The sequence below is a fragment of the Poromitra crassiceps genome (assembly GCF_964638095.1).
Source record: "Poromitra crassiceps genome assembly, chromosome: 3".
Classification (NCBI taxonomy): Eukaryota; Metazoa; Chordata; class Actinopteri; order Beryciformes; family Melamphaidae; genus Poromitra; species Poromitra crassiceps.
In genome coordinates this window covers 23,842,630-23,869,618 of record NC_139625.1, presented here as the reverse complement: position 1 = coordinate 23,869,618, position 26,989 = coordinate 23,842,630, and the positions used below count along the sequence as shown (strand labels likewise).

At 46.7% G+C, this 26,989-nt stretch overlaps 1 protein-coding gene across 1 annotated transcript; it reads left to right on the top strand.

The window, feature by feature from the left end:
• Positions 1-33: 33 nt before the first annotated feature.
• On the top strand, positions 34-26,989 carry ttbk2a (tau tubulin kinase 2a; the record flags this gene model as incomplete). Its single annotated transcript, XM_083633256.1, has 15 exons — positions 34-102; positions 2,740-2,887; positions 6,733-6,806; positions 7,760-7,900; positions 8,376-8,480; positions 13,473-13,538; positions 13,960-14,052; positions 15,246-15,371; positions 17,036-17,193; positions 19,559-19,760; positions 20,498-20,712; positions 20,828-21,383; positions 24,286-24,582; positions 25,383-26,296; positions 26,533-26,989. The coding sequence occupies 15 exons, from the start codon at positions 34-36 to the stop codon at positions 26,987-26,989; spliced, it is 3,621 nt and encodes a 1,206-aa protein (XP_083489382.1).

Here is a 26,989-nt window from a genome sequence, read left to right as displayed (position 1 = left end):
CACTGAGAACAGCGGTCCTGGTCCACTGACGGGATGAGCGGGGGAGCGGAGCAAGCTGACATCCTAAGCGTGCTCGCCCTGGTCAAGGAACGATGGAAAGTGGTAAGTGACGTGTTCCTTCAGTGACAATAGGCGGTGTGTGCATCTGACCCCATCGCTGCCTGTCCTCATCCCGTCCCCCCGTCCCCGCCAGCAACAACCCACCACAACGCTCACATTGTCCCTCAAACAATGGCGTCCCCTGCCTGAGTCCTTGTCCTTCACCCCTCCGCTATCACCCGTCACTCAGGACAGCTTGGGGTCGTGTCGTGTGTCTCTCTGTCCAGGTAGTGCTGCTGCAGCATTGTAAGGGAGAGCCTATAAATAGCCCGTGCAAAGCTATTTGTGGCAGTGCAGTGTGTGCTATTCAGCAGTAGTGTTCCCCCAGGGCCCATGTCTCCCACTGCCCTGCCAGCCTGTTATTCCTAACTGGCAGCCTCACGCCACCTCCGTCTTCTAAGGAGAGCAGTTACGTAATGATGCCGCAGCTAATCCCTTTAGCTAGCTAAAAACTAGCTAAACTTTAGCTGCCAGTGCGACACGTGTGTTTGTGTGTGTGTGTGTGTGTGTGTGTGTGTGTGTGTGTGTGTGTGTGTGTGTGTGTGTGTGTGTGTGTGTAGGACAGTGAAGGACATGTACAGTAGGAGCTTAGCAGAAATTAAAGTGCTTACTAGTGGTGAGAGTCATTTTACTCTGCAACTACAAGAGACATTTTTCACAAAATCTAGTTTAACAGTGCATACTGACATACATGGTACAATGACATTGGAACCTGAGTCCAGGGTAAATGGACAGTGCAATGCAGAAATCACTTTAGATAATATATACATTTTGGTAGGACCCAGTTATAGAGGACGATGTCTCCCCTGACTGAATGACCTGAATTTTGCACTTGTTGCCCACATCGCCATGGTGATTGCACCATAGTGAAGAGAGACCGTACGATCCTACGTCAAAGCCCTGCCTACCCAGCTGCAGGGCCGAGTGCAAAGAGAATATCCCCACTGCAATCTTTAAAGTATAACACACTACATAGGCTACGTTCACACAGCAAACCTTAGGGCTTGAATCTGATGTGTTGCTCACATCTGATTTTTTGTGTGGCTGTTCACACAGACTTTTTAAAAGTGGCCCATATCAGACTCCAGTGTGAACAGGTCACGGCGCTGAAGTGACCCGCATGCGCAGAACAACAATAACGTCACACGCAGCACACTGCTGTTCTACGTAAACCCAGAAGAAGACAGCAGTAAACATGGTGGTAGCTGACGATGTTTAATGAACAAGTTATTGTGCAGTGGAAGCCAGCGAATATTGGAGCAGATAGCGAGGAAGAGGAGAAAGAGAGCCAAAAATGTAATAATGGCTTTCTGTGGAGCAATAGCTGCTACTTCTTGCTAATACATATAAGGTCTAAAACCTCACTGTCCCTCCACTGATTACCTCCCTCGCAGCTGTCCTCCATGTTTATAATCACAATCTGCCCGCTTGGTCCTCCCTCCTCCCGCCAAGTGCAGAATAGTGACGAATGTCGCTCTGGAATGATGTAAAAGTCACATTGAAGCATTAAGTCAGATATGGGCCAGATGTCTGTTCACACCGGAGTCACATTCCAAAACATCAGATTCAAATCTGATGTTTTTCCACATTTGAAAGTAGCCCAGGTCGTATTTAAAAAAGTAACTTTCAATGTGACTTGTACTGTTCACACAGTCATGAAGAAAGACTGACTTGAATCACTTTGGGTTGAAAAGATTAGATTCAAGCACTAAGGATGGCTGTGTGAACGTAGCCTTAGATGTCACTCTCCATATCTATAGATTAGAGCTGAACAATTAATCCAAATATTATCAAAATCACAATATGGCCAAGTGCAATATCCAAAGCGCAGGAGCATTTTTTTAGATGAAGGGGTCACAAGCATTGTGGTGCTACAGAAATTCTCCGGCCTACAAATCATATTCTCCAGACATAAGAGAACATGCTTGTTTGGTACAGACCCCAGCAAAAATCACATCGTCATTTTTCTATATTTTTGACAGTGAAAATGAAATGCAAAAATTACCTACTAAAATCGTGACTCATATCGCAATCACAATATCCAGGCCCGCTCCAACCCATTACGCAGAGTACGCAGACTGCGTAGGGCATCACGTGACAGAGGGCACTGGTGCCCTCAGTCAGGCCACTCACTGAACAGCAGGCCAGGCGCCGCCTACTGGTTTACTAGTGGTTTTATTACTTTATTCAAGGTGCATCTCATTGGGACGCCGGCACGCACGTCGGCCTGTATCGGCCTGGCCTGCTTGGTGTCTAATGCCCGGCCTGAATTATGATCCCAGTCCGCCCCTGCTTGCATGTACAGTTTAACAATCACTTGTTTGCTGACATGTACAGTAATTCTAACAATTGTTTGTTTCCCACATGTAATGAAATGTGAGATACACTAGTATCGTTCATAATTAATGATTTTGCAGTCTTTCGTTTGACAGTTATTGAAAGTTTTACGGGGGGGGGGGGTGGGGGGGGGGCACCACAGAACAATTACGCTTAGGGCACCCAAATGGCCAGGATCGGCCCTGACAATATCTGTCCAAATAATCACAATATGATTTCTCGTTTTGCATATCATTCAGCCCCAGTGAAAATATAATTTCCGCACGTCAGGTTTTCACGCCGTGCTTCCTCCTCCTCCTCTAGGTGAAGAAGATCGGGGGCGGTGGGTTCGGGGAGATCTACGAGGCGCTGGACCTGCTGACGCGGGTCAGCGTGGCGCTGAAGGTGGAGTCGGCCCAGCAGCCCAAACAGGTGCTGAAGATGGAGGTGGCCGTGCTCAAGAAGCTCCAGGGTGAGTCCAAATGGATCCAGTGGATTATGTTACATTCCATCCTCCTCCCTGGCATGGTGTGGGTGTGACCTATTGAATTGTCCCAAAAGGGCATATCCTGGCTATCGGCTGCATTCTTGGCAGACACAAGCTCGGGTAAAATGCACTTTTTTTTCAGTCAGTAATTGCTCCGGGAATAACAAGACCACAGGAAACACACAGAGAAACATGGTGAACCGGGGAAATCATAGCTAGCGGCATATACGGGGATAGCCTGTGTGCATCTACAGCATCAGAGAATAACCCCTCCCTCTGAGAGAATAACCCCTCCCTCTGAGAGTATAACCCCTCCCTCTGAGAGAATAACCCCTCCCTCTGAGAGAATAACCCCTCCCTCTGAGAGTATAACCCCTCCCTCTGAGAGAATAACCCCTCCCTCTGAGAGAATAACCCCTCCCTCTGAGAGAATAACCCCTCCCTCTGAGAGTATAACCCCTCCCTCTGAGAGTATAACCCCTCCCTCTGAGAGATCACACAGATCGTCTGACTCATCTTACAACACTGGCTTCAGCTCAGTTCACTTTGCCTCAGTCTCTGCAGTGCAAAGCAAGCCATCATTCATTAGAACAGCTGATGCAGCCCAGGCATTTATCATGATGTATTTCATGTCTTTTTTTCTTTCTTTTTTTTAAGTCTAGAGGGTGAAGTGTTTCAGCTGTTCAACTGTTGGGATTTTAAATCTAACAGAGACCAAGGTGACAACAACGCACTAAAAGAGAAGACAAGTGGGCTTCATGTGTGTTTGCCTGGAGTGGACACTCCCAGTCTGTCATCGCAGAGACAGAGGACCAACAAAGCGATTAGGAGCGCTCCTTTGGGGGACGTTTTGTTTGCCTCTTGTCTCTTTTTTAACCTTGTCTTTCCCGCCCCTCCTTCTTCCTGCCTTTTTTTTTTACCACCATGCCTTTCTCTTTCTCTCCTCCGCGAGGAAAATCAATGTGCTGGGATCATGTTTGCTGTCTAATGGCAGCGGCCTGAGGCGTTATGGTTCTGTTGCTTCCTGAGGGAACCAGGATGTAACCTGAGACGGGCTGAACCACGGCCCCCAAACACTGCGTACCCGCCCACTCTTAAAGGATAAACATCGACCCAAAAGCCTCATAAAAGGACAATAAAAGGACAAATAGGGCCTATCGAGCTAATATTATAGGCTGTTTTTGTGTTTTGTTTTTGATTCTTTTAACGGGTCATTTTGATTTATTCTACCCTCAGTTAATAATCAAGGGTTTTTTTCTCTCTCAGAATGGGCATTTGGGGGGGTGACTACACATGACAGTAAGCATGATCGGTCCATGTGAAGACTGAACTTATGGAGCAATGTGTTTTTAAAGCATCCCAAATTTCAGACTTACCGTAAATCATTTCAATGTAAAAATGTGTGATTTTAACTTTGAAATTCTCTAAAATGATACCGTATGCTTGCTTTTGGGTTAGTGTGTAGCGAGGGTTATCCTGAGTACAACCATATCAGTCATTGTCAGAACTTAGGGAGCAATGTGTTTTTACAGCGTCCCCAGTTTAAGAAAATACGCCATTTCAAGCTACCAATCAATATGGGACTTTAACTTTGAAATGCTCCAAAATGATACAGCAAAAATGCTTGATTTTGAGTTAATATGCACTGCAGTCAGGGTTGTCCTCAACTCAAATATATCGCCCATTATCAGGTTTTCTTCTTCTTGTTGCAACCCCAAATCAAATAATAAATGAATGGCCCTCACAATTTAGTGTGGAATGTTTTAATCTAGAAGGCTCTTTGAGGTGTGCCAAAAATTCCTCTCTGCAGAAAAAACCCTGAAATGATTCTTGGTGGAGGTGAATTTGGGCAAATCAAGCAGTCAAGACGGGTCAGAGCAGCCAGCTGGGAGTTGGGGCTGAGAATCTTCACTGGCCTCACGTCACGATTCAATTACGATTCATCTGTCTTCGATTCCACGATGCATCATGATGCATCTCGATACAGCTCCAAGTATCACAGCTCCAAGTATCACATCCTCAATTCTCTATATTGTTACTGCACATGGCTACTTTTTCATCAATTAATACAAGCAGTAAAATAATATCAACTCCCTTTTTTATTTAGAAAGTGCTTTAAAATCTGAATGTCAACATAAATGTAAACATAAATGATGCATTGATTCATCTGTCAACGATTCGATTCACACCTCTGCATTGCGATGCATGTTAAAAACGATTAATTTTGACACCCCTAAGGGAGTGTACTGTGTGCTGCTGTATGGGAGTGTACTGTGTGCTGCTGTATGAGAGTGTACTGTGTGCTGCTGTATGAGAGTGTACTGTGTGCTGCTGTATGGGAGTGTACTGTGTGCTGCTGTATGGGAGTGTACTGTGTGCTGCTGTATGGGAGTGTACTGTGTGCTGCTGTATGGGAGTGTACTGTGTGCTGCTGTATGGGAGTGTACTGTGTGCTGCTGTATGGGAGTGTACTGTGTGCTGCTGTATGGGAGTGTACTGTGTGCTGCTGTATGGGAGTGTACTGTGTGCTGCTGTATGAGAGTGTACTGTGTGCTGCTGTATGGGAGTGTACTGTGTGCTGCTGTATGGGAGTGTACTGTGTGCTGCTGTATGAGAGTGTACTGTGTGCTGCTGTATGAGAGTGTACTGTGTGCTGCTGTATGGGAGTGTACTGTGTGCTGCTGTATGGGAGTGTACTGTGTGCTGCTGTATGGGAGTGTACTGTGTGCTGCTGTATGGGAGTGTACTGTGTGCTGCTGTATGGGAGTGTACTGTGTGCTGCTGTATGAGAGTGTACTGTGTGCTGCTGTATGAGAGTGTACTGTGTGCTGCTGTATGGGAGTGTACTGTGTGCTGCTGTATGGGAGTGTACTGTGTGCTGCTGTATGGGAGTGTACTGTGTGCTGCTGTATGGGAGTGTACTGTGTGCTGCTGTATGGGAGTGTACTGTGTGCTGCTGTATGAGAGTGTACTGTGTGCTGCTGTATGAGAGTGTACTGTGTGCTGCTGTATGGGAGTGTACTGTGTGCTGCTGTATGGGAGTGTACTGTGTGCTGCTGTATGGGAGTGTACTGGCTAGTTGCTCTGTGCCATTTCACTGTGTGCTGAAGGGCTGTGGGGTGTGGCCACAGCCAGGCTGCCAGGGCAGCAGTGTCCCCCGGGACCAGAGCACATGATACTCAAATGCACACACAGGCAGACAGCTACACACACACACACACACACACACACACACACACACACACACACACACACACACACACACACACACACACACACACACACACACACACACACACACACACACACACACACACACACACACACACAACACACACACACACACACAGACAGTCATGCACACACGTGCGCTTGATGTCGTGCACTATAAATCAATGAGCAGGGTAGTCATAGAGTGTGTGTGTGTGTGTGGGGGGGGGGGTGAAATATGGACACACATCATCATGATTCATGCAGCATAACACATCTCATGAACAAACTAGAAGGGCACTCTGAGAGTGCAGAGCTCCGCCAAGGCCAGTAGTCCAATCTGGCAAATTACATGAGTCAGATTGGATCCACTCCAAAATGTAACGGGTTCTTCCTTGGCCCATGTTACACTCTTCCATGAAGTTTCATGAAAATCGGCCCAGTAGTTTTCCATAATCCTGCTAAAGGACAGACAGACAAACGGCACCGAAAACATCACCTCCTTGGCGGAAGTAATGCTACTGCTGCTGATGTTGTTAACTGTCCCCATGAAGGAATCTCCCGTTCTGCTTCTGAGAACATCCTGACAATCTCTTGTTCTCCTATCCTCCGTCTCGTAGGTAAGGACCACGTGTGTCGCTTCGTGGGATGCGGCCGCAACGACCGCTTTAACTACGTGGTGATGGAGCTTCAGGTGGGTGGAAAAGCAGGAAAAGCACTGGAAGAGCCAGACACACTGGCCTTTCAACAATGCCTATTGTTTCTAATGGCCCAATGCACACCAGCAGTGTCACACTGCCGTGATGCATTCACTCTGAATGTCAGCAGGGGAACAACACGGGACCGGGACCACAGTGACCATTTATCACATTTTAGTGAAAAGAACATCATCCATGTTTTGAATTAGAGCAGTGATAGTTATACCGAGGCTCTAGAGCCACATGCGGCTCCTTTATGAGCAGTTGTGGCTCTTTTAAGTCCTACTTAAAATAAAGAAATAAATAATAATGAATAAAAATCGAATAAATAATGGGAGGAAAGGGACGTTTTTTGGATTGTGGCTCTTTCAAAGCTTTTTTTTTGTCAGTGTGGCTCCTGAGTAGGGCAAGGTTGAGTACCACTGAATTACAGTATTCTTGTTGAGAAGTGTACTAGAGGAAACCAAGACATAAATATCCCAAAATGCCCTGTGATTAATTTTGCGGCCAAAATTAAATTCAGTCCAGATGTATCCATGGGTAAATGCATTTAGCTGGTTCACTGACAGCCAGCATCCACCCAGCTTAAGTGTCCCTGATCCATTTTCCAAATATGAAGCATATTGTAGAATAGACCATTGTACAGCAAAATATAATAGTAGATACAGTATGTAGGCACCAGTGCTGCAGACTGTTCAAATATGTTGCCTACTGTCATGTGTGCCACAGAAGCATGAAATTAGTTTAAATTATGACATCCAGTGCAGCTGGCTTTAGTATCCAAGGCATCATCACAAATCTCCTGAATCTGATGATGAATAAAACTGAAATGATGAAACTGAAAGTGTGGGCTGGGTGGGATTTATGGCCCGTTTTGCTGTCTCCACTTGTAACATATTGTTACATTACTTTACATGACCTTACTTTTCTCATACATTGCCTCTTCCAGGGCCGTAACCTGGCCGACCTGCGGAGGAGTATGACCCGGGGCACCTTCAGTGTCAGCACCACCCTGCGGCTGGGCCGCCAGATCCTGGAGGCCATCGAGAGCATCCACTCCGTGGGCTTCCTGCACCGCGACATCAAACCGGTGAGTCACTGGGTGCAGCAGAGAATAGATGAATTTGCTTCAGTCCTGTCTCCTTACCTCTCACTTCTCTGTTACTCATAAACATTCTGGGCATAAATATCATCTGTTACTCGTAAATATTCTGGACACGGAGGAATATATTTTATTTCTATTGTCTGGGCAGTGCTGCTTTCGACCCTTACACTCTTTATTAGTGGCTGACGGTAATGTTGCTGATTCAGGGCTAGAGCTTTTTCGACTGTTGCACTTCCTGTAAGTTGGCTCAATAAGAGTGTTGGCTAAATGCCTGAAATGTAATGGAATCTTAATGTCTTCTGCCGTATTAAATTATTGTCCACAGTAGAAATAAAAGTGAATCTCTTGGGGAGAAAACAATATAAATAGCCGTAAAATATATATTGGATTTATAACTTTCAAATTATTATTTTCTTAACCATCACCTCATTACCACCTTCTATCTCTGCTTCCGCTTCAGTCCAACTTCGCCATGGGCCGGTTCCCCAGCACCTGCCGAACCTGCTACATGCTGGACTTTGGTTTAGCCCGTCAATTCACCAACTCTTGCCAGGAGGTCCGACCTGTAAGTACGCTCTTTTCTGTTGATCAGCCTATATAGAGCCTAATGTGATCAGCCTATAGTGAGCCTAATGTGATCAGCCTATAGTGCCTATATAGAGCCTAATGTGATCAGCCTATATAGAGCCTAATGTGATCAGCCTATAGTGCCTATATAGAGCCTAATGTGATCAGCCTATAGTGCCTATATAGAGTCTAATGTGATCAGCCTATATAGAGTCTAATGTGATCAGCCTATATAGAGCCTAATGTGATCAGCCTATAGTGCCTATATAGAGTCTAATGTGATCAGCCTATATAGAGTCTAATGTGATCAGCCTATATAGAGCCTAATGTGATCAGCCTATATAGAGTCTAATGTGATCAGCCTATAGTGAGCCTAATGTGATCAGCCTATAGTGCCTATATAGAGTCTAATGTGATCAGCCTATATAGAGTCTAATGTGATCAGCCTATATAGAGCCTAATGTGATCAGCCTATATAGAGCCTAATGTGATCAGCCTATAGTGCCTATATAGAGTCTAATGTGATCAGCCTATATAGAGTCTAATGTGATCAGCCTATATAGAGCCTAATGTGATCAGCCTATATAGAGTCTAATGTGATCAGCCTATATAGAGCCTAATGTGATCAGCCTATAGTGCCTATATAGAGTCTAATGTGATCAGCCTATATAGAGTCTAATGTGATCAGCCTATATAGAGCCTAATGTGATCAGCCTATATAGAGTCTAATGTGATCAGCCTATATAGAGCCTAATGTGATCAGCCTATAGTGCCTATATAGAGTCTAATGTGATCAGCCTATATAGAGTCTAATGTGATCAGCCTATATAGAGCCTAATGTGATCAGCCTATATAGAGTCTAATGTGATCAGCCTATAGTGAGCCTAATGTGATCAGCCTATAGTGCCTATATAGAGTCTAATGTGATCAGCCTATATAGAGTCTAATGTGATCAGCCTATATAGAGCCTAATGTGATCAGCCTATATAGAGCCTAATGTGATCAGCCTATAGTGCCTATATAGAGTCTAATGTGATCAGCCTATATAGAGTCTAATGTGATCAGCCTATATAGAGCCTAATGTGATCAGCCTATATAGAGTCTAATGTGATCAGCCTATATAGAGCCTAATGTGATCAGCCTATAGTGCCTATATAGAGTCTAATGTGATCAGCCTATATAGAGTCTAATGTGATCAGCCTATATAGAGCCTAATGTGATCAGCCTATATAGAGTCTAATGTGATCAGCCTATAGTGAGCCTAATGTGATCAGCCTATAGTGCCTATATAGAGTCTAATGTGATCAGCCTATATAGAGTCTAATGTGATCAGCCTATATAGAGCCTAATGTGATCAGCCTATATAGAGTCTAATGTGATCAGCCTATAGTGCCTATATAGAGCCTAATGTGATCAGCCTATATAGAGCCTAATGTGATCAGCCTATATAGAGTCTAATGTGATCAGCCTATAGTGCCTATATAGAGCCTAATGTGATCAGCCTATAGTGCCTATATAGAGCCTAATGTGATCAGCCTATATAGAGTCTAATGTGATCAGCCTATATAGAGCCTAATGTGATCAGCCTATATAGAGTCTAATGTGATCAGCCTATATAGAGTCTAATGTGATCAGCCTATATAGAGTCTAATGTGATCAGCCTATATAGAGTCTAATGTGATCAGCCTATATAGAGTCTAATGTGATCAGCCTATAGTGAGCCTAATGTGATCAGCCTATATAGAGTCTAATATGATCAGCCTATATAGAGCCTAATGTGATCAGCCTATATAGAGTCTAATATGATCAGCCTATAGTGAGCCTAATGTGATCAGCCTATATAGAGCCTAATGTGATCAGCCTATATAGAGCCTAATGTGATCAGCCTATATAGAGTCTAATGTGATCAGCCTATATAGAGTCTAATGTGATCAGCCTATATAGAGTCTAATATGATCAGCCTATATAGAGCCTAATGTGATCAGCCTATATAGAGCCTAGTGTGATCAGCCTATATAGAGCCTAATGTGATCAGCCTATATAGAGTCTAATGTGATCAGCCTATAGTGAGCCTAATGTGATCAGCCTATATAGAGCCTAATGTGATCAGCCTATATAGAGTCTAATGTGATCAGCCTATATAGAGTCTAATGTGATCAGCCTATATAGAGTCTAATGTGATCAGCCTATATAGAGTCTAATGTGATCAGCCTATATAGAGCCTAATGTGATCAGCCTATATAGAGTCTAATGTGATCAGCCTATATAGAGTCTAATGTGATCAGCCTATATAGAGTCTAATGTGATCAGCCTATATAGAGTCTAATGTGATCAGCCTATAGTGAGCCTAATGTGATCAGCCTATATAGAGCCTAATGTGATCAGCCTATATAGAGTCTAATATGATCAGCCTATATAGAGCCTAATGTGATCAGCCTATATAGAGCCTAATGTGATCAGCCTATATAGAGTCTAATATGATCAGCCTATAGTGCCTATTCATAGCTTTCAAGGGGCGTTACGTAAGTACCGTACAAGGAACGCCCCTTCTGGCGGTCAAAACTCAAAACATCAATGGCGCTGAACACTCCAGACGCAGCTGCAGCAAAAAGCGGTCTTTTTTCCACCAGTTTCCAGTCAGGAATATTTAGACCATCTATCAAGCGTTGAAAAAGAACGATATCTAAACAAACTACACGTTTTGGGCACTTCAAACAAACCGAACTATTGTTAACGTTACTGTCCAACACATGGCAGTTCGGAGAAATTGTTTCACAACAAGAGACTGCGTGCGGAGTGCGGACTCGTTTTTATAATGTTGTGGAGCCCAGCCCTCGTCGCGTGTGAAGAGAGAGGGAGAACGGGTGAGACAGAAGCAAACTATTTTTTGCAGATCTCAAAAGCAGGTAAACCACTGTGGGATTAGTGAGACTATTGCTAAAAAGTGATGCCTGGGCTGTCGTCCGCTCAAACAGTAGGCCTACTTCACGGGGCGGCTGCGTGTCAATTGACGTGTCCTTAATATGCAAAGCGTGCAGCTCTAAAACAAACAGCGTGAGAAACTAGTCGACTCAACAAGTTTTTTTTTTGACCGTCAGGTGGGCGTTCCCGGCAGCACGTAACGCCCCTTGAAAGCTATGAATATAGAGCCTAATGTGATCAGCCTATATAGAGCCTAATGTGATCAGCCTATAGTGCCTATATAGAGCCTAATGTGATCAGCCTATAGTGAGCCTAATGTGATCAGCCTATAGTGCCTATATAGAGCCTAATGTGATCAGCCTATATAGAGCCTAATGTGATCAGCCTATATAGAGCCTAATGTGATCAGCCTATATAGAGCCTAATGTGATCAGCCTATAGTGCCTATATAGAGCCTAATGTGATCAGCCTATAGTGCCTATATAGAGCCTAATGTGATCAGCCTATATAGAGCCTAATGTGATCAGCCTATATAGAGCCTAATGTGATCAGCCTATATAGAGCCTAATGTGATCAGCCTATATAGAGCCTAATGTGATCAGCCTATATAGAGCCTAATGTGATCAGCCTATATAGAGCCTAATGTGATCAGCCTATATAGAGCCTAATGTGATCAGCCTATAGTGAGCTTAATGTGATCAGCCTATAGTGCCTATATAGAGCCTAATGTGATCAGCCTATAGTGCCTATATAGAGCCTAATGTGATCAGCCTATAGTGCCTATATAGAGCCTAATGTGATCAGCCTATATAGAGCCTAATGTGATCAGCCTATAGTGCCTATATAGAGCCTAATGTGATCAGCCTATAGTGAGCCTAATGTGATCAGCCTATAGTGCCTATATAGAGCCTAATGTGATCAGCCTATATAGAGCCTAATGTGATCAGCCTATATAGAGCCTAATGTGATCAGCCTATATAGAGCCTAATGTGATCAGCCTATATAGAGCCTAATGTGATCAGCCTATAGTGAGCTTAATGTGATCAGCCTATAGTGCCTATATAGAGCCTAATGTGATCAGCCTATAGTGCCTATATAGAGCCTAATGTGATCAGCCTATAGTGCCTATATAGAGTCTAATGTGATCAGCCTATATAGAGCCTAATGTGATCAGCCTATAGTGCCTATATAGAGCCTAATGTGATCAGCCTATAGTGAGCCTAATGTGATCAGCCTATAGTGCCTATATAGAGCCTAATGTGATCAGCCTATATAGAGCCTAATGTGATCAGCCTATATAGAGCCTAATGTGATCAGCCTATATAGAGCCTAATGTGATCAGCCTATATAGAGCCTAATGTGATCAGCCTATAGTGCCTATATAGAGCCTAATGTGATCAGCCTATAGTGAGCTTAATGTGATCAGCCTATAGTGCCTATATAGAGCCTAATGTGATCAGCCTATATAGAGCCTAATGTGATCAGCCTATAGTGCCTATATAGAGCCTAATGTGATTGTGAGTAGGGAATGTTGAAATAATTGCTAATGAAGGGTTGGGGTTAGATAGACTGGCAGACTTTAATTTTTCATTTAGTTAGTTTAGTAGTCATGATTGATTGATTTATGGTTTATTTATTTATTTAAGTGTCATGCACTCTAGGTGCCCAACCCCCATGGGTTTACAAGACAAGCCTTTGCATTTTCACTATTGCAGCATTTATGAACTTGGTATCTGTGGTGACACAGGGTGGGCGGAGCTAACACAACAGACTCACTCTGTAGGTTACTGTGGTCACAACTCTTGTGTGAAGTAGGATAGCAAGCTACTTCTTTCCAGTCTCTGCTAGCATTAACGGTGGTTAATATGGCTGGACAAACTGAGTAATTGCAGGATCTCACCTGCAATTACCACTCATCACCAATAGGTGTCACCCAAGAGAACAAAACTGAAATCTTCCGTATTATCACTTTAAGAAAATAAAATGGTTTGGGAATCTGCAGATCCAGTTTGGCTATAAGCCTATTAGACTGTAGCATTTGATTGCGGTGTCTCTTTGTGTTTGTCAGCCCCGTCCAGTGGCAGGGTTCAGGGGAACCGTCCGTTATGCGTCTGTCAATGCACACAAGAATAAGGTGAGTATCCACTCTGCAACACAGCTCTTGTGTAATCCATCACTCTGTCGCACAGTGTCATGCACGCTCACGTACTTTTCTCCAAACAACTTTCGCACATCACTGTCTTTTGTCCCCCCCCCCCGGTACAATCTCTGTTATGGTTTGTCGCCACAGTTGTGTTTGTGGTGATCAGACATTATTGATCTAGCCAGCTGTCTGATCAGAATGTTAACAACATAACCCCGGTGATCAGACATTATTGATCTAGCCAGCTGTCTGATCAGAATGTTAACAACATAACCCCGGTGATCAGACATTATTGATCTAGCCAGCTGTCTGATCATAATGTTAACAACATAACCCTGGTGATCAGACATTATTGATCTAGCCAGCTGTCTGATCAGAATGTTAACAACATAACCCCGGTGTCATCTTACAGGAGATGGGTCGTCATGATGACCTCTGGTCCCTCTTCTACATGCTGGTGGAGTTTCTGGTCGGCCAGTTGCCCTGGAGAAAGATCAAGGACAAAGTAAGGACAACCAATAACGTTTTCCTTCCTGGAACATAAAAACAGCTTTGGCTAAATAGCTGTAAGTGATGAGAAGTGTGACGAGGTGTACCGGGGTACACATACCGTATGTAAGTGAGTGGCGTCAGGTGGTTCTTCACCTCCACGTCGTGCATTAAAACCATTTAACGCACACCTACTTGTTGAGTATCCCGCTTATACCATTGTCATTTGCCAACAATATAAAATAAAAACATTTGCAAATGTTTGGTGAAAGTTTTGCACTAAGAATCGAAAGGTTATGAAGCAAGAGCTTGCCGTTGTCACGACAAGGAATGAGTCTAGTCCCTTTTACAACCAAGCCGGTTAGATGACGTGATGCTACTAGCTTAAAAATACATGTGAACTTGACGGCCTTAGTAGCTAAATGGATTTTTTTGAAGCAGATATCTTAGTCACAACAAGATTGAGCTAGCAAGGCAGTTTTGTGTTTGTGTGTGTGGTATTTAGGGGCGTCTGGGTAGTACAGTGGTAGATTCCCTGCCTACCAACATGAGGGTCGCAGGTTCAAGCCCCTGTGTTACCTCCGGCTTGGTCAGGCATCTATACAGGCACAATTGGCCGTGTCTGTGGGTGGGAAGCAGTTAGCCTGGGTAAACCCAGCCGCCACGTGACCTGCTCTCAGACCTGCTCTCAGTCACTAATACTGTAGTGACTGAGAGCAGGGTAAGCCTGAGAGCAGGTCACGTGGAGGCTGGGTTTACCCAGGCTAGGAAGCAGGATTATGGGTATGTGTCCTGGTCGCTGCACTAGTGCCTCCTCTGGTCAGTCGGGGTGCGTGTTCGGGGGGAAGGGGAGCTTGGGGGAATAGTGTGATCCTCCTATGCGCTACGTCCTGCCGGTGAAGCATGTGCTAGTCTAGAACTCGGCAGAGGGGGTGGAGCAATGACCGGGACAGCAGGGATATTGGCCAAGTACAATTGGGGAGAAAATGGGGGGAAATCCGGAAAAAAAAAAAAAAAAACTTGTGGTATTTATTCAGTTTGGAAAATCACGATCCCTAGTATGGTCTAATGTGGTAGCGGATGGATTTAAAACCGTGATTAAACTTGAGCCGAACTATGTGTGGGTTGAACGGTTTTAACGCACACCTGCCGGCCAATCAGAGACAAGAATATTCACTCAGACGTGTGTGTGTGTGTGTTCACTCTCAGGAGCATGTGGGGAAGCTAAAGGACACCTATGACCACCGGCTGATGCTCAAACACCTGCCGGCAGAGTTCAGTGTGTTTCTGGACCACATCTCCAGCCTGGACTACTTCACCAAGCCGGACTACCAGGTGATATGGATGTTCATGTTGTGGTTTAGTGAGAGGCTCTTGTTTGTGTGACTCTGAAATTAAAGCTCTGATTAAACCTGCGATCCCATAGGATGCCTTTTCTCACGGCTGTGTGTCGCTAGTAACAGAGAGAGCCCAAGGGTGTGCCTCAAGTGTTGCTTCCAAGATGTGAGGAAGCGTGCACCTGCTGTGACAAAAACTATAGCATGCATTTTTTAACGTGCCTTTTTTCAGCTACTAGGCATCTCATGTGCTACGCGTGCTTGATTCCTAGGCTCACCCGCTGCACGGGCTCGCCCGCCCTGCAGCTCACATATGCAGCTCAGCTGCTGCGTGGCCTTGCCTGCCCTATTGGTGCACGCATAATGTCTCTCTCTCTCTCTCCCACACTCTCTCCCTCCCTCCCTCTCTCTTCCTCTCCTCTCTCTCCCTCAGTCTCTCTCCCCCTCTCTCTCTCTCCCTCTCCTCTCCCTCAGTCTCTCGTGTGTGTGTGTGTGTGTGTCACTGATGACATCATCATTGATGTCACAATGCCTATGTATGACATCACTGAAGACATCATCAGTGATGTCATCATTGACTAGCCAATTAATCTGCCCTAATTAAAAAATCCGGCTCCATCAGGTCACCCGTGCGGGTACTCTTTACACCCCCTGAAAGTTTCAGCCCAATCGCACGTAAAACGTCATAGCTGTGACCAGACAAAATTCTTGAAGCAGAGAAACAGATAGAGTCCACATTGCCAAATTTATTTATATATATATATATATATGTATGTATGTATGTATGTATGTATGTATGTATGTATGTTAGGGCTGTCACTTTTCATTCGAAATTCGAATGCAACTTCGAATGTGGGGGAGGGGTTCGTGTTCAATATGTAAATTGACTGTTCAAATTTTTTTTTTTTTTTTTTATTATTATTATTATTATTATTATTTTTTTTTTTTTATGAACCAAAATTAACCAACTGCTGCTTGCTGGTAATGTTAATCCCATGTCAGAAAAAGTCTCCAGATTTGTCGCGTTAGTCTCTTCTGAGAAAGATTGTCTCCAGGGTCTGAAAAGTTGTCTCGAGTTGGATGCAGCCAAGTTTGTGAGGCAGTGTTGTGACTGTGAGCGTCCAAGCTAACACGTCGGGCTGATGCCCGGTGGCCTGGACTGAAAAAAAAAATATATATATATATATATTTTTTTTTTAATTAACCAAAAAACTTCGAATATATTCGAACGAATTTCGGGCAATTAAAGTTTGTTCGAACTTTATTTTGGGAAAAAGTGACAGCCCTAATGTATGTACCGGTATGTATGTATGTATGTATGTATGTATGCATGTAGATAGATAGATAGATAGATAGATAGATAGATAGATAGATAGATAGATAGATAGATAGATAGATAGATAGATAGTCTTTTAGAAAGTGTTTTTCTAATAGTCTGCACTTAAATGATTGTTAACAGAATGTAATGTCAAGATAATATATCTTATTGTCTGTAAAAATGTCTGGTTGTTTGGGTAATATCTGTTAGATTTCTGCATGCGGAATCCATGATTAGGACATCTGTTTGTGTTTGGAACCTGTTTGTTCTGTGGAACGTCTAGTGTGAATCTCCCTGCATAGGAAATTGCATCCATGTTAACCATTTATTTTGTTTTGTTACAGCTGCTGATGTCGGTGTTTGACAACAGCATGAAAACCTACAACGTAGTGGAGAACGACCCCTATGACTGGGAGAGGACCGGCACAGACGGCACTCTGACGATCAATGCCAGCGCCACCACACCCCAGCACCACACCCGCCTCACGCCAGCACACATGGGGTACGTGTCTAGCAGCCCAGTCAAGGCTGAGGGCAATACACTTTCAGCACTATCATTTCAGGAGGTGGATTTCTATTATTTATTTTTGATACAAAGGTTTTAATAGCTCATTTGTAAACCTAAATTGAATACTATATACCGTAAATTTCGGACTATAAGCCGCGGCTTTTTCCCCGTTTTTTGGCCCTGCGGCTTATATAACGGTGCGGCTTATCTATGGATTTTTTCAGCAAACGGCCACTCGGGGACCTCCAAAATCTATGGATTTTACAGGTTACACAGCTTCATCTGCACATCATTTGGCGGAAATCAACCGGCATCACGTGATCGCACGGTGAACATGGCGCTCAGCTAGACAGCTGCTACACCAGACCAAACAATATGTTTTAGCGATCTGATCTAAAATGAATAAGGTGACCAGAACCAACTGAATAACTTTAAAGAGTGGGGCGAATGTCTGCTGGAAGAAGCACAAGACTGAAAACCAGTAAGCAGAAAGAAAAGGACGAAGCAATCACCGCCATGAATGAGGAAATGACTCACCTGCTGGAGGCTGGAGATACACGGCTTGGGCTAAACTTTTACTCCGTGAAACACTATCGATTAAGTCCGACATCGCTCAGAGGTTTGAGCAGCTTGAAAACAAGTTTGAAAACGTGCAGAAGTCCATCCACTCACTCACTAAAGAAAATAAGGCAACCGTGAACAGAGTTTCTAATGCGGAAAAGCGCATCAGCGCACTGGAGGACAAAAACAACACAGTGAGTCCGAAAATGGATAAAATGCAAAAACAAATCGAAACCCTGCACACGCAGGTTGATGACTTAATCAGCAGGAGTAAAATAAATAACATTCGCCTGATCAATGTAAAAGAGGGAGCTGAGATTGGTGACATGGACGCTTTCCTTGGCAAAATCCTGTGTTACATCCTGGACCTGAAGGAAGGCGAGAAACCACCAGAGGTGGACAGGGCACACCGGGCGCCTCGGCCACGTCCAGACCCCGGCCTGCCACTGAGGGCCATCTTCATCCGCCTACTCCGCTGGCCCGACCGTCAACTCATCCTCCAGGCTGCGGGGAAGAAGCCCCTCACCTGGGAGGGTACGCGCTTTTTCGTCCGGCAGGACCTCTCCGCGTTGGTGCAACAGAAACGCGCAAAACATACAACAGCATCATCGAAAAGGTTAAAGTCAATGGATATCGCTTTGGCGTACTGTACCCAGCGAGACTCGTCATAACCCGTCATAACCATGTAATCAAGGCCGGTGTGAAAGACCCTCATGTGATCAAGAAAGTGCACGAGTGAAAGTAAAAAAAGTAGCCTATACAATCATGACTGCAGGGACGCCAGGAGGAATGCTCCGTGCGGTTAGGCTTTATGCTCAAACGATGTTGACATTAGTTAACGTTAAGTAGTCATGTGCATTTATAGCCTATACTATTCCCCCGACAAACGTTATGCAGACTGCAGCTGTTTGATATGCGGGCGGTCGTGTATCGTTCCAATTTTAGTAGGACACCATATCGATCTGCCCGCCCACCATGCGAGTGCACTATCCTCCCTGCTCAGCGGACTAGGAGGGAAGTCTTGTCGAATTAATTCCCTCCGCTCGCCTTTCAATGCGGGAGCAGGGGATTTCACCTGAAAGTACAGAGCAGCACGGTAATGTGGCCGTTCTGCTTGGCTCGTGTGAAAGCAATTTCTGTGGCGAGGCGGCTCGCTTTACGGGACTCCTAAATGGCAATTTTTGCGCGATCTGTGTATGAAAGAGCCTATTGATGGACAGCGGCGGAACGAGAGCTCAAAGTGAAACTGCCGAATATCTTTTGAGTTGGACTGGTCAATAGTACTGTGAGTAACTAAAATAAAAAAATAAAAAACGGAATTCTCTCTTCTTTAGCACTCTTTCTAACTATAAATCCACTTCTGTTTTAATTTCCTCTCTTGCCCTCTTTTCACCACACCGCGGACACTGTGTGCACTGTAAAAAAAAACACAGGTGGTGTTGTGTTATGTTGTTTTGTTGAAATGTTAATAAATGGGAGCTTCCCCAAACAGCCATCTCTTTCCCGACAATCCCCTCTGTGCACGAACCCTTACATATGGTAATTAAACATCAAAACACCCGCGGCTTATAGTCCGGTGCGGCTTATATATGTAACAAACAGGCAATTTTGCTGCTGCGGCTTATACTCAGGTGCGCCTTATAGTGCGGAAATTATGGTACAGTAGTTGTTTTTTGAAAAGCCAATTTTACATTTTGTAGTGAGTGACTGAAATTGTCTCTGCATGGTTATCTGTAGTCCGTTTTACAGTCTTAACCATCAAATGAACATTCAAATGTGTGTATTTCTCATTCTCCAGCATGGCGAATGCCTCTCTGATCCCTGGTGACCTGCTGAGGGAGAACACAGATGACGTTCTGCAGGATGAGCAGCTCAGTGACGGGGAGAACGCCCCCGACCGCCTGCCCGGCTCCCCCATCCATCCTCTCCGCAACCAGGAGGCTGACGTCTGGGAGGAGCTGGACCGCAACCGTAACCGCATCAGGACCGCAGTCTGGAAGGTGGGCTGCACGCCAAGACACACGTTCCACGAGTGGGATGTCAGGTGGTGTGTATGGTGTTTGCTAGAGAAAACACCACTGGCGAGTTCTCTACTGTGGGAGTTGTGTGAAAATTCACATCCAGGGTGTGAAGACTCACAGTTTGAGTTACATTTTCACGAAAATAAAACTTTTGCTTCATTTCCCATGTCTCTGCTCAATAAAGAACAGACATGATTCATAGAATATGATTTTATCAAGTGCTGTAAATTGATTGTAAAATGATATTGCTCAGGTATAGAGGGGTAAAGTGTCTCACCCATGACTGAGAGACTTGAATTTGCATCTTGATAATAACCACATCGCCATGGCGTCACGCCGTAGGAGAAAGAGACCATCGGTGTTGTAATCAAACCTCAATCGGCAGCATGGTGGCAGTAGTGAGAGGCACTGTCCTTTAACCAGAGGGCCAGGGTTCAAGCCCCTGTGACAGCAAGCATCCACCCTGATTAAAGTGTCCCCAAGCAAAATGCTGAATCCATACCAGCACCAGGGTCACTGCTTTGGAGCTGACTCTGCATTTTTACCTCCCTTTGGAGGGGGCAAGCAATGGTAAAGTCACCTTTTCATGTTCTTAGTTACATCATTTTAGTACTGCAGTGTTTGGTCACCAATGAAGAATTCTCATAAGAATCCACACCTCAATTGAAATTCATCTAATAAGTCCCTTGCAAAAACTAATTGTCTGGTGCCCACAGGCGGCCACCGAGGAGGAGCATAGCAACAACCAGGGCCACCAGAGCCCCTATGCAGGGCCCAGCCTGGGCTCCCCAGTCAAAGTGCACTCTGAGGTGGCGGCTTCAGACCGTGACGGCCCCCTGCTGAGGAAACTCCGCAACATCCACAGCTTTGAGCTGGAGAGGAGGCTTGGCCTGGAGTCCAAACCCACTCCAGAGCGCTTCCTGGAGGCCTGGTCAGTCTGTCCACTGCAAATTTGACCACTTATTTAATCAACTGTTTCATTGTGTTTTAACAAGTTTGTGTTTTAACTTGACTGTTTGCATCTGTCTGTCTGTGTGTCTGTCCAGCTCAGCAAAGCACCAGTTTGGCCCCCAGCAGCAGGAGAAGGAGGCTGGGGGGGTTGCAGGGGTCCCAGTAGCTCATGGCCAAGCCGTCCCTGCTGGGGAGCATCCTGAAAGGGTCTGGCACTATGATGAGGAGTTCCTGTCTGGTGGTGGCTCTCCTAAGCCAGTATCCCCTGGCTCTCTGGAGCATGGTGAGGGGGCAGCCAGCAGCGGGGGCTTTGTGGCCCTCAACCTGAGTTCTGGCAGGCACGACGTTGACTCGAGGGAGTGGGTAATGGTGGAGCGGCCCAGTGGCTCCCCGGGGGCCAAGGCTACCGCCAGCCCTTCAGAGGAGGATGAGGAGGAGCCAGAGGTGCTCCAGCCAGGGGAACAGTCTCCCGGGTGGGGGAAGGGCAGCCCCAGCCCTAACTCTGGCAAAACGAATCACGAAACCCTTTCTTCCCCCATGGGAGCTGCTAAGGTGGATAGGCTGGAGCTCAGTGTGGGCCCTGCAATGAACCTGCCCCCCATCACTCCAACCAGCCCAGCCGAAGCTCTGGCAGAAGGAGTTCTCACCCAGGTAAGCCCCTTCACTCGAATACCATCTTCCTGACATGACATACATGATACTGACTGTATTCAGCATTTTACCAAGTTAAAAAGCTGCACAGAGTCAAGAGTTCTAGCTATAGAACTTCAATGCTAGTATCATAGAACTATTAAGAGTTCCACCAGCTGCATCTTGCTCTAGTTTGAAGCAAAATGTTACTGCTTTATGTGTGCTCGCTTCTTTGTTTGTGTGTGTTTGTTAGAAAAGGATATTCCTGACACAACTGCAGAGCTTTTATCAGATTGAGGCAAGGGGGGAGAGAGAGCTTATCATGGCTTTGAAATGCACTTTGATTTGCATTAAATATGCATATTTTATCTTATTTTGTAGACACTCATTTGCAAATGCGTTGGGTTGATTTTATTTACTTCACAAATTAAATTATTCATTTCCAAGATCTGCTTTGGTTTTTTGAGATTGAATGAGTTCTTTGCTCCTTTGCTATTCATAACCTTCAGTCTCCGTCCAGCCCCTTCACCTTCAGTATCCATCCAGCCCCTCTTCACCCAGTCCAGATTCCTGCTCAACAAAGTCCAACACAGACTGCTTTCACTCCAAATGTAGAGCAGTGTTTTCAATACAAGAGGAATGAAAGCCCTGACTGTCCCCTTACCACCAGAACCACTCACCCCCCCCCCCCCCTCCCCCCCCCACCACTAGTACTACCAGAACCACTCACCCCCTCCACCACTACCAGAACCACTCGGCCTTCCTCTAATCCACTACCCCGCCTCCTCCTTCCTCCCCTGCCCAAAAACCCTCTTTTTGATCCTTCCGTCCTCCTTTGGCGACTTTATCCCTAGTCTCGCAGTAGCCAGCCTAGTCTCACAGTAGCCAGCCTAGTCTCACAGTAGCCAGCCTAGTCTCACAGTAGCCAGCCTAGTCTCACAGTAGCCAGCCTAGTCTCACAGTAGCCAGCCTAGTCTCACAGTAGCCAGCCTAGTCTCACAGTAGCCAGCCTAGTCTTGCAGTAGCCAGCCTAGTCTCACAGTAGCCAGCCTAGTCTCACAGTAGCCAGCCTAGTCTCACAGTAGCCAGCCTAGTCTCACAGTAGCCAGCCTAGTCTCACAGTAGCCAGCCTAGTCTCGCAGTAGCCAGCCTAGTCTCACAGTAGCCAGCCTAGTCTCGCAGTAGCCAGCCTAGTCTCGCAGTAGCCAGCCTAGTCTCACAGTAGCCAGCCTAGTCTCACAGTAGCCAGCCTAGTCTCGCAGTAGCCAGCCTAGTCTCGCAGTAGCCAGCCTAGTCTCACAGTAGCCAGCCTAGTCTCACAGTAGCCAGCCTAGTCTCGCAGTAGCCAGCCTAGTCTCACAGTAGCCAGCCTAGTCTCACAGTAGCCAGCCTAGTCTCACAGTAGCCAGCCTAGTCTCAGTAGCCAGCCTAGTCTCACAGTAGCCAGCCTAGTCTCGCAGTAGCCAGCCTAGTCTCACAGTAGCCAGCCTAGTCTCACAGTAGCCAGCCTAGTCTCACAGTAGCCAGCCTAGTCTCACAGTAGCCAGCCTAGTCTCACAGTAGCCAGCCTAGTCTCACAGTAGCCAGCCTAGTCTCGCAGTAGCCAGCCTAGTCTCACAGTAGCCAGCCTAGTCTCGCAGTAGCCAGCCTAGTCTCACAGTAGCCAGCCTAGTCTCACAGTAGCCAGCCTAGTCTCGCAGTAGCCAGCCTAGTCTCACAGTAGCCAGCCTAGTCTCACAGTAGCCAGCCTAGTCTCGCAGTAGCCAGCCTAGTCTCACAGTAGCCAGCCTAGTCTCACAGTAGCCAGCCTAGTCTCTCAGTAGCCAGCCTAGTCTCTCAGTAGCCAGCCTAGTCTCACAGTAGCCAGCCTAGTCTCACAGTAGCCAGCCTAGTCTCTCAGTAGCCAGTCGTAGTCTCGCAGTAGCCAGCCTAGTCTCACAGTAGCCAGCCTAGTCTCACAGTAGCCAGCCGTAGATGTCGCTGGAAGCTTGCTGACGAAAGACATTGGGTCTGACCACATAAGGCTACTCTGCCCCTGACCTCAACAACACGACACTGCGCTACCCCCGCCCCCACACACACACACACAGACACACACACACACACACACACACACACACACACACACACTGCACCCTATATGCCCTGCCCCACGACTGTTCCACCCTCCATCCTCTTGGCAAGCCGTTTAACATTTAATAGCTAGACTGGAAATGTATTGCAGATATCCGTTATTCAATTCTTCCTAGTCAAAAAGAACATTTCAGATATCCACAACATCATTCTTCCTAGGACAAATGATGTCACTTTTGCCATTCATGTGTATGGGGTTTCTCGTTACAGATATCTGCAGTTGAGTTGCAGATATCCGCAATTTACATTTCAGATTTGCATTCTGCAAGTGAATTACAGAATGAATAGTTGTAATTCCACTTCAAGATATCTTTAATTCCCCTCAATTCAAGATATCTACATTGTTCTTTTTAGATATCTTGAATTAAGTTTTAACTGGTCACAAATGACATTGTAGATATCTCAAACTGCAATTATAACTAGTCATAATTCAGTTGCAATGTGAATTATGGATATCTGCAACTGAATCGTAGAATTCAGGAAGAATGTCATTGTGGATACAGTATCTGAAATGACAATTGTGGGTAGGAAGAATGTCTTTGTGGATATCTGAAATGTTCTTTTTGACTAGGAAGAATGACGTTATCGATACCTTGAATGAAAATTCGGACTAGTCACAATGTAATTAGGACTAGTCAAAATAGCGTTGTTGATATCTGTAATTTTAATTCCGGATAGTCAAACGTAGCTATTAAAAGTCAAAACGGCTTGCCATATCCTCTCACTCCTTCACCTATCTCACAACCCGTCCTCTTTCCCATCTCCCGCTTCTCTCCCTCCCCTCTCTTAGCTCCCCACCGCCACTTCTCCTCCATCCCTGCCGGAGGAGGTTGCGATGCGGACGTCCAGCCCTGTCCTCCTGCGCTCTCCCAGCCCACACGCCCTCCTGACCACCCTGTCGGACCCGCTGCACCAGCGCCAGCCGCCGGGCATGAGGCGCAGCCAGTCTGCCTCCCTCCCACTACCACCAAACCCCGCCCCCGGCACCCGCTCACCCAGCCGCAGGAAACTTCCTGCCATCCCGGCGGGTGCTGCCAACACCAAGTTCCCCTCTGTCATACGCATCACTCGTGCCCAGCTCCAGCAGGTGATGAGTTCATCACCATCCCCTAGCATCGCTCATCCAAACGCTCATCCATTCCGCTTCCTCTCTCTCTTAATACTTCACTAGCCGCACACCAGCCGTTTTTATTATTTTTTTTGTTATGCTGTCTGTTTTGGCTTCTTGTTTGGCTTGTTTTGTTTTGTTTTGCTTTTTGTGGGCTTGTTCATTGTGTTGCCGTCAGTCAGTTCTCTCCAGAAAGCAGGAAGGGCATTGTGCAGGCCAGGCAGAGCATGCTCAGATGTGTCCTTGTGTCTGGACATGTGTTCTTGTGATCTGAATAGGGGTCTTTGTTTGTCTGATTGTGGCATGTGTGTTTGGAATGTGGAGTCATGACTACAGGTTGCATGATCTCTTTTGTTTCAGATCGTCTTTGTCTTCTCTCTCTTTCTCTTTCTCTCTCTCTCCCTGTATTTGTTTCTCACCCTCTCTTCGTTGAAGCCCCCTGCGAAGTTGCGTGAACGTTTCCTGTCCTACTTGCCGGTTTAGTACTCACAGCTTGACTGACACTGCCCTAGCACTTGTGTGTTTCGGTCTCATAATGGTAGCTATGGCATTGCATGCTGTTTTGCCGACTAATCTCCATTTAATACCCCATATTACAAAAATATGGCTCTTGCTACAGAACTACAGCACAACTCGACATGTTGTAGTCTATCAGCAACAGGCCGTTGACAATTAGAATATTACTCCCATTTTATGTGTGGCGTATTTCTAGAGTAACACTTTTGTGTTTTTCTCTTCCCTCCTCTACTCCTGTCTCTCTGCTTCCCCTCCCCCTCCAGTTGACGGCTCAGCGTCCCTCTGGTCTGTCCTCCCAGTCAGGATCAGACAGTGTCCCACAGTGCCTCCTGCTGGAGAGGCGTGGCGAAGCTGAGGCTGATTCTCAGCAGCCCCTGGACCACACCGCAGACATCAACTCCCCCCAGGACCATGTGCCCACCCAGCCGGGCACACCCACAGACCCCCTGGTTGAAATGCTGGTGAAGGGAGATTGCCACACAAAAGCCCAAAGCCCTGTGCCAAGCCGAGTGTCTTCCCCACGCTCTCCGCGGTCACCGTCCTCTCCGCGCTCCCCTCACAGTCCTGTGTTTGCCAACGGACACCTCTCTCCCCCTGTCAATGGCCAACGGGACTTAAGCAACGGAGCATTCCCCAAGCTGAAAGACCCCGAGGTTGATTCTGGCCTCGCTCCCTATGCCACAGAGCCCCAGCAGCATGCCGCAGGGGATGGGAGTCAGGCTGCCTCCTCTTCCCCTACTGTCCCCCGTAAAGACCCCACACGCAGGCAAAGTCGCATCCCTGTGCTGGAGCCCTCCAGTTTGCTGGAGCTCCCTCCTCCAGGGTCCGCTAAAGAGAAGCTTCTGCAGTGGAAGGCCAACCACCAGGGCCCGGGCCCCTCTCCCACCGCCTCCCCGTCCCTCTCCGACAGGCGTGGTCCCATGGTGGCCTCCCTCCCTCGTGACCCGCTGTCCTCCGCGTCTGATCGCTCCCAGGATGAAGATTCCCTCCTGGGCTCGCGCTCCGACCGCCAGGGAGACGAGGCTCCTTCCCTCTCCTCCTCCTCCAGCCCCCTGTCCCGCAAGAGCAGGATCCCTCGTCCCGTTAATCCCACCCCCGCCCCCGAGCAGCTGGCTGCCCAATTCATGCCACGCCCGCCCCCCGGAAAGCCACCTAGCCGCCCCACAGTGGAGGGCAGGTAACTTGTCGTTCAGTTGCCTTGCTTTCATGTGTCATGCTATCTCAAATTAATGATTAACTTGTGTCGCACAAACACCATAAAAAAAACAATTAGTAGAAATTGTGCATGAAATCTCACTCTTCTGATGATTTTTCTTGTAATGAAGTAAGCTGATTTACCAACCTGTTTTGCTTAAGACTGTATGACTTGGCTGTAATTTGTCCTGCATTGTGTACCCGCCCCCACCCATCCAGGCTTCGGCGTTACCGCATCCGAGCGGGCAGCACCAGCGACTCGGACCTCCTGTCCTGCCTGGCACAGCTGATGCACGGCTCCCGTGGCTCCCCCCTCCACCACCGCTCCTCTGCTCAGCACGGGGGCTCCAGGATGGGCATCTGCAGCCTGACGAGCTCTCCGCACCACCACCACCGCAGCTCCAGCGCTTCCCCGCGCAGCTCCTCCTCCCTGCAGCGCTCCGTCAGCTCCTCGCCCTCCCGCCACGAGCACCGCGGCGGCGGGGGCGGCGGTGGGGGCTGCCTGGGCCGCAGCCGTTCACCTCCCAGCTTCTCCGGCTCGCCGCCCGCCCGCCGCGCCTACCCCCACCACCAGGAGACTTGCTGCAGCCGCCAGGCCCGCACAGGCCCCTTCCACCTGTCCCGGGGGAAAGGCTGCAGCCGAGAGGGCAAGTGCTCCAGCAAGCTGAGCAGATAG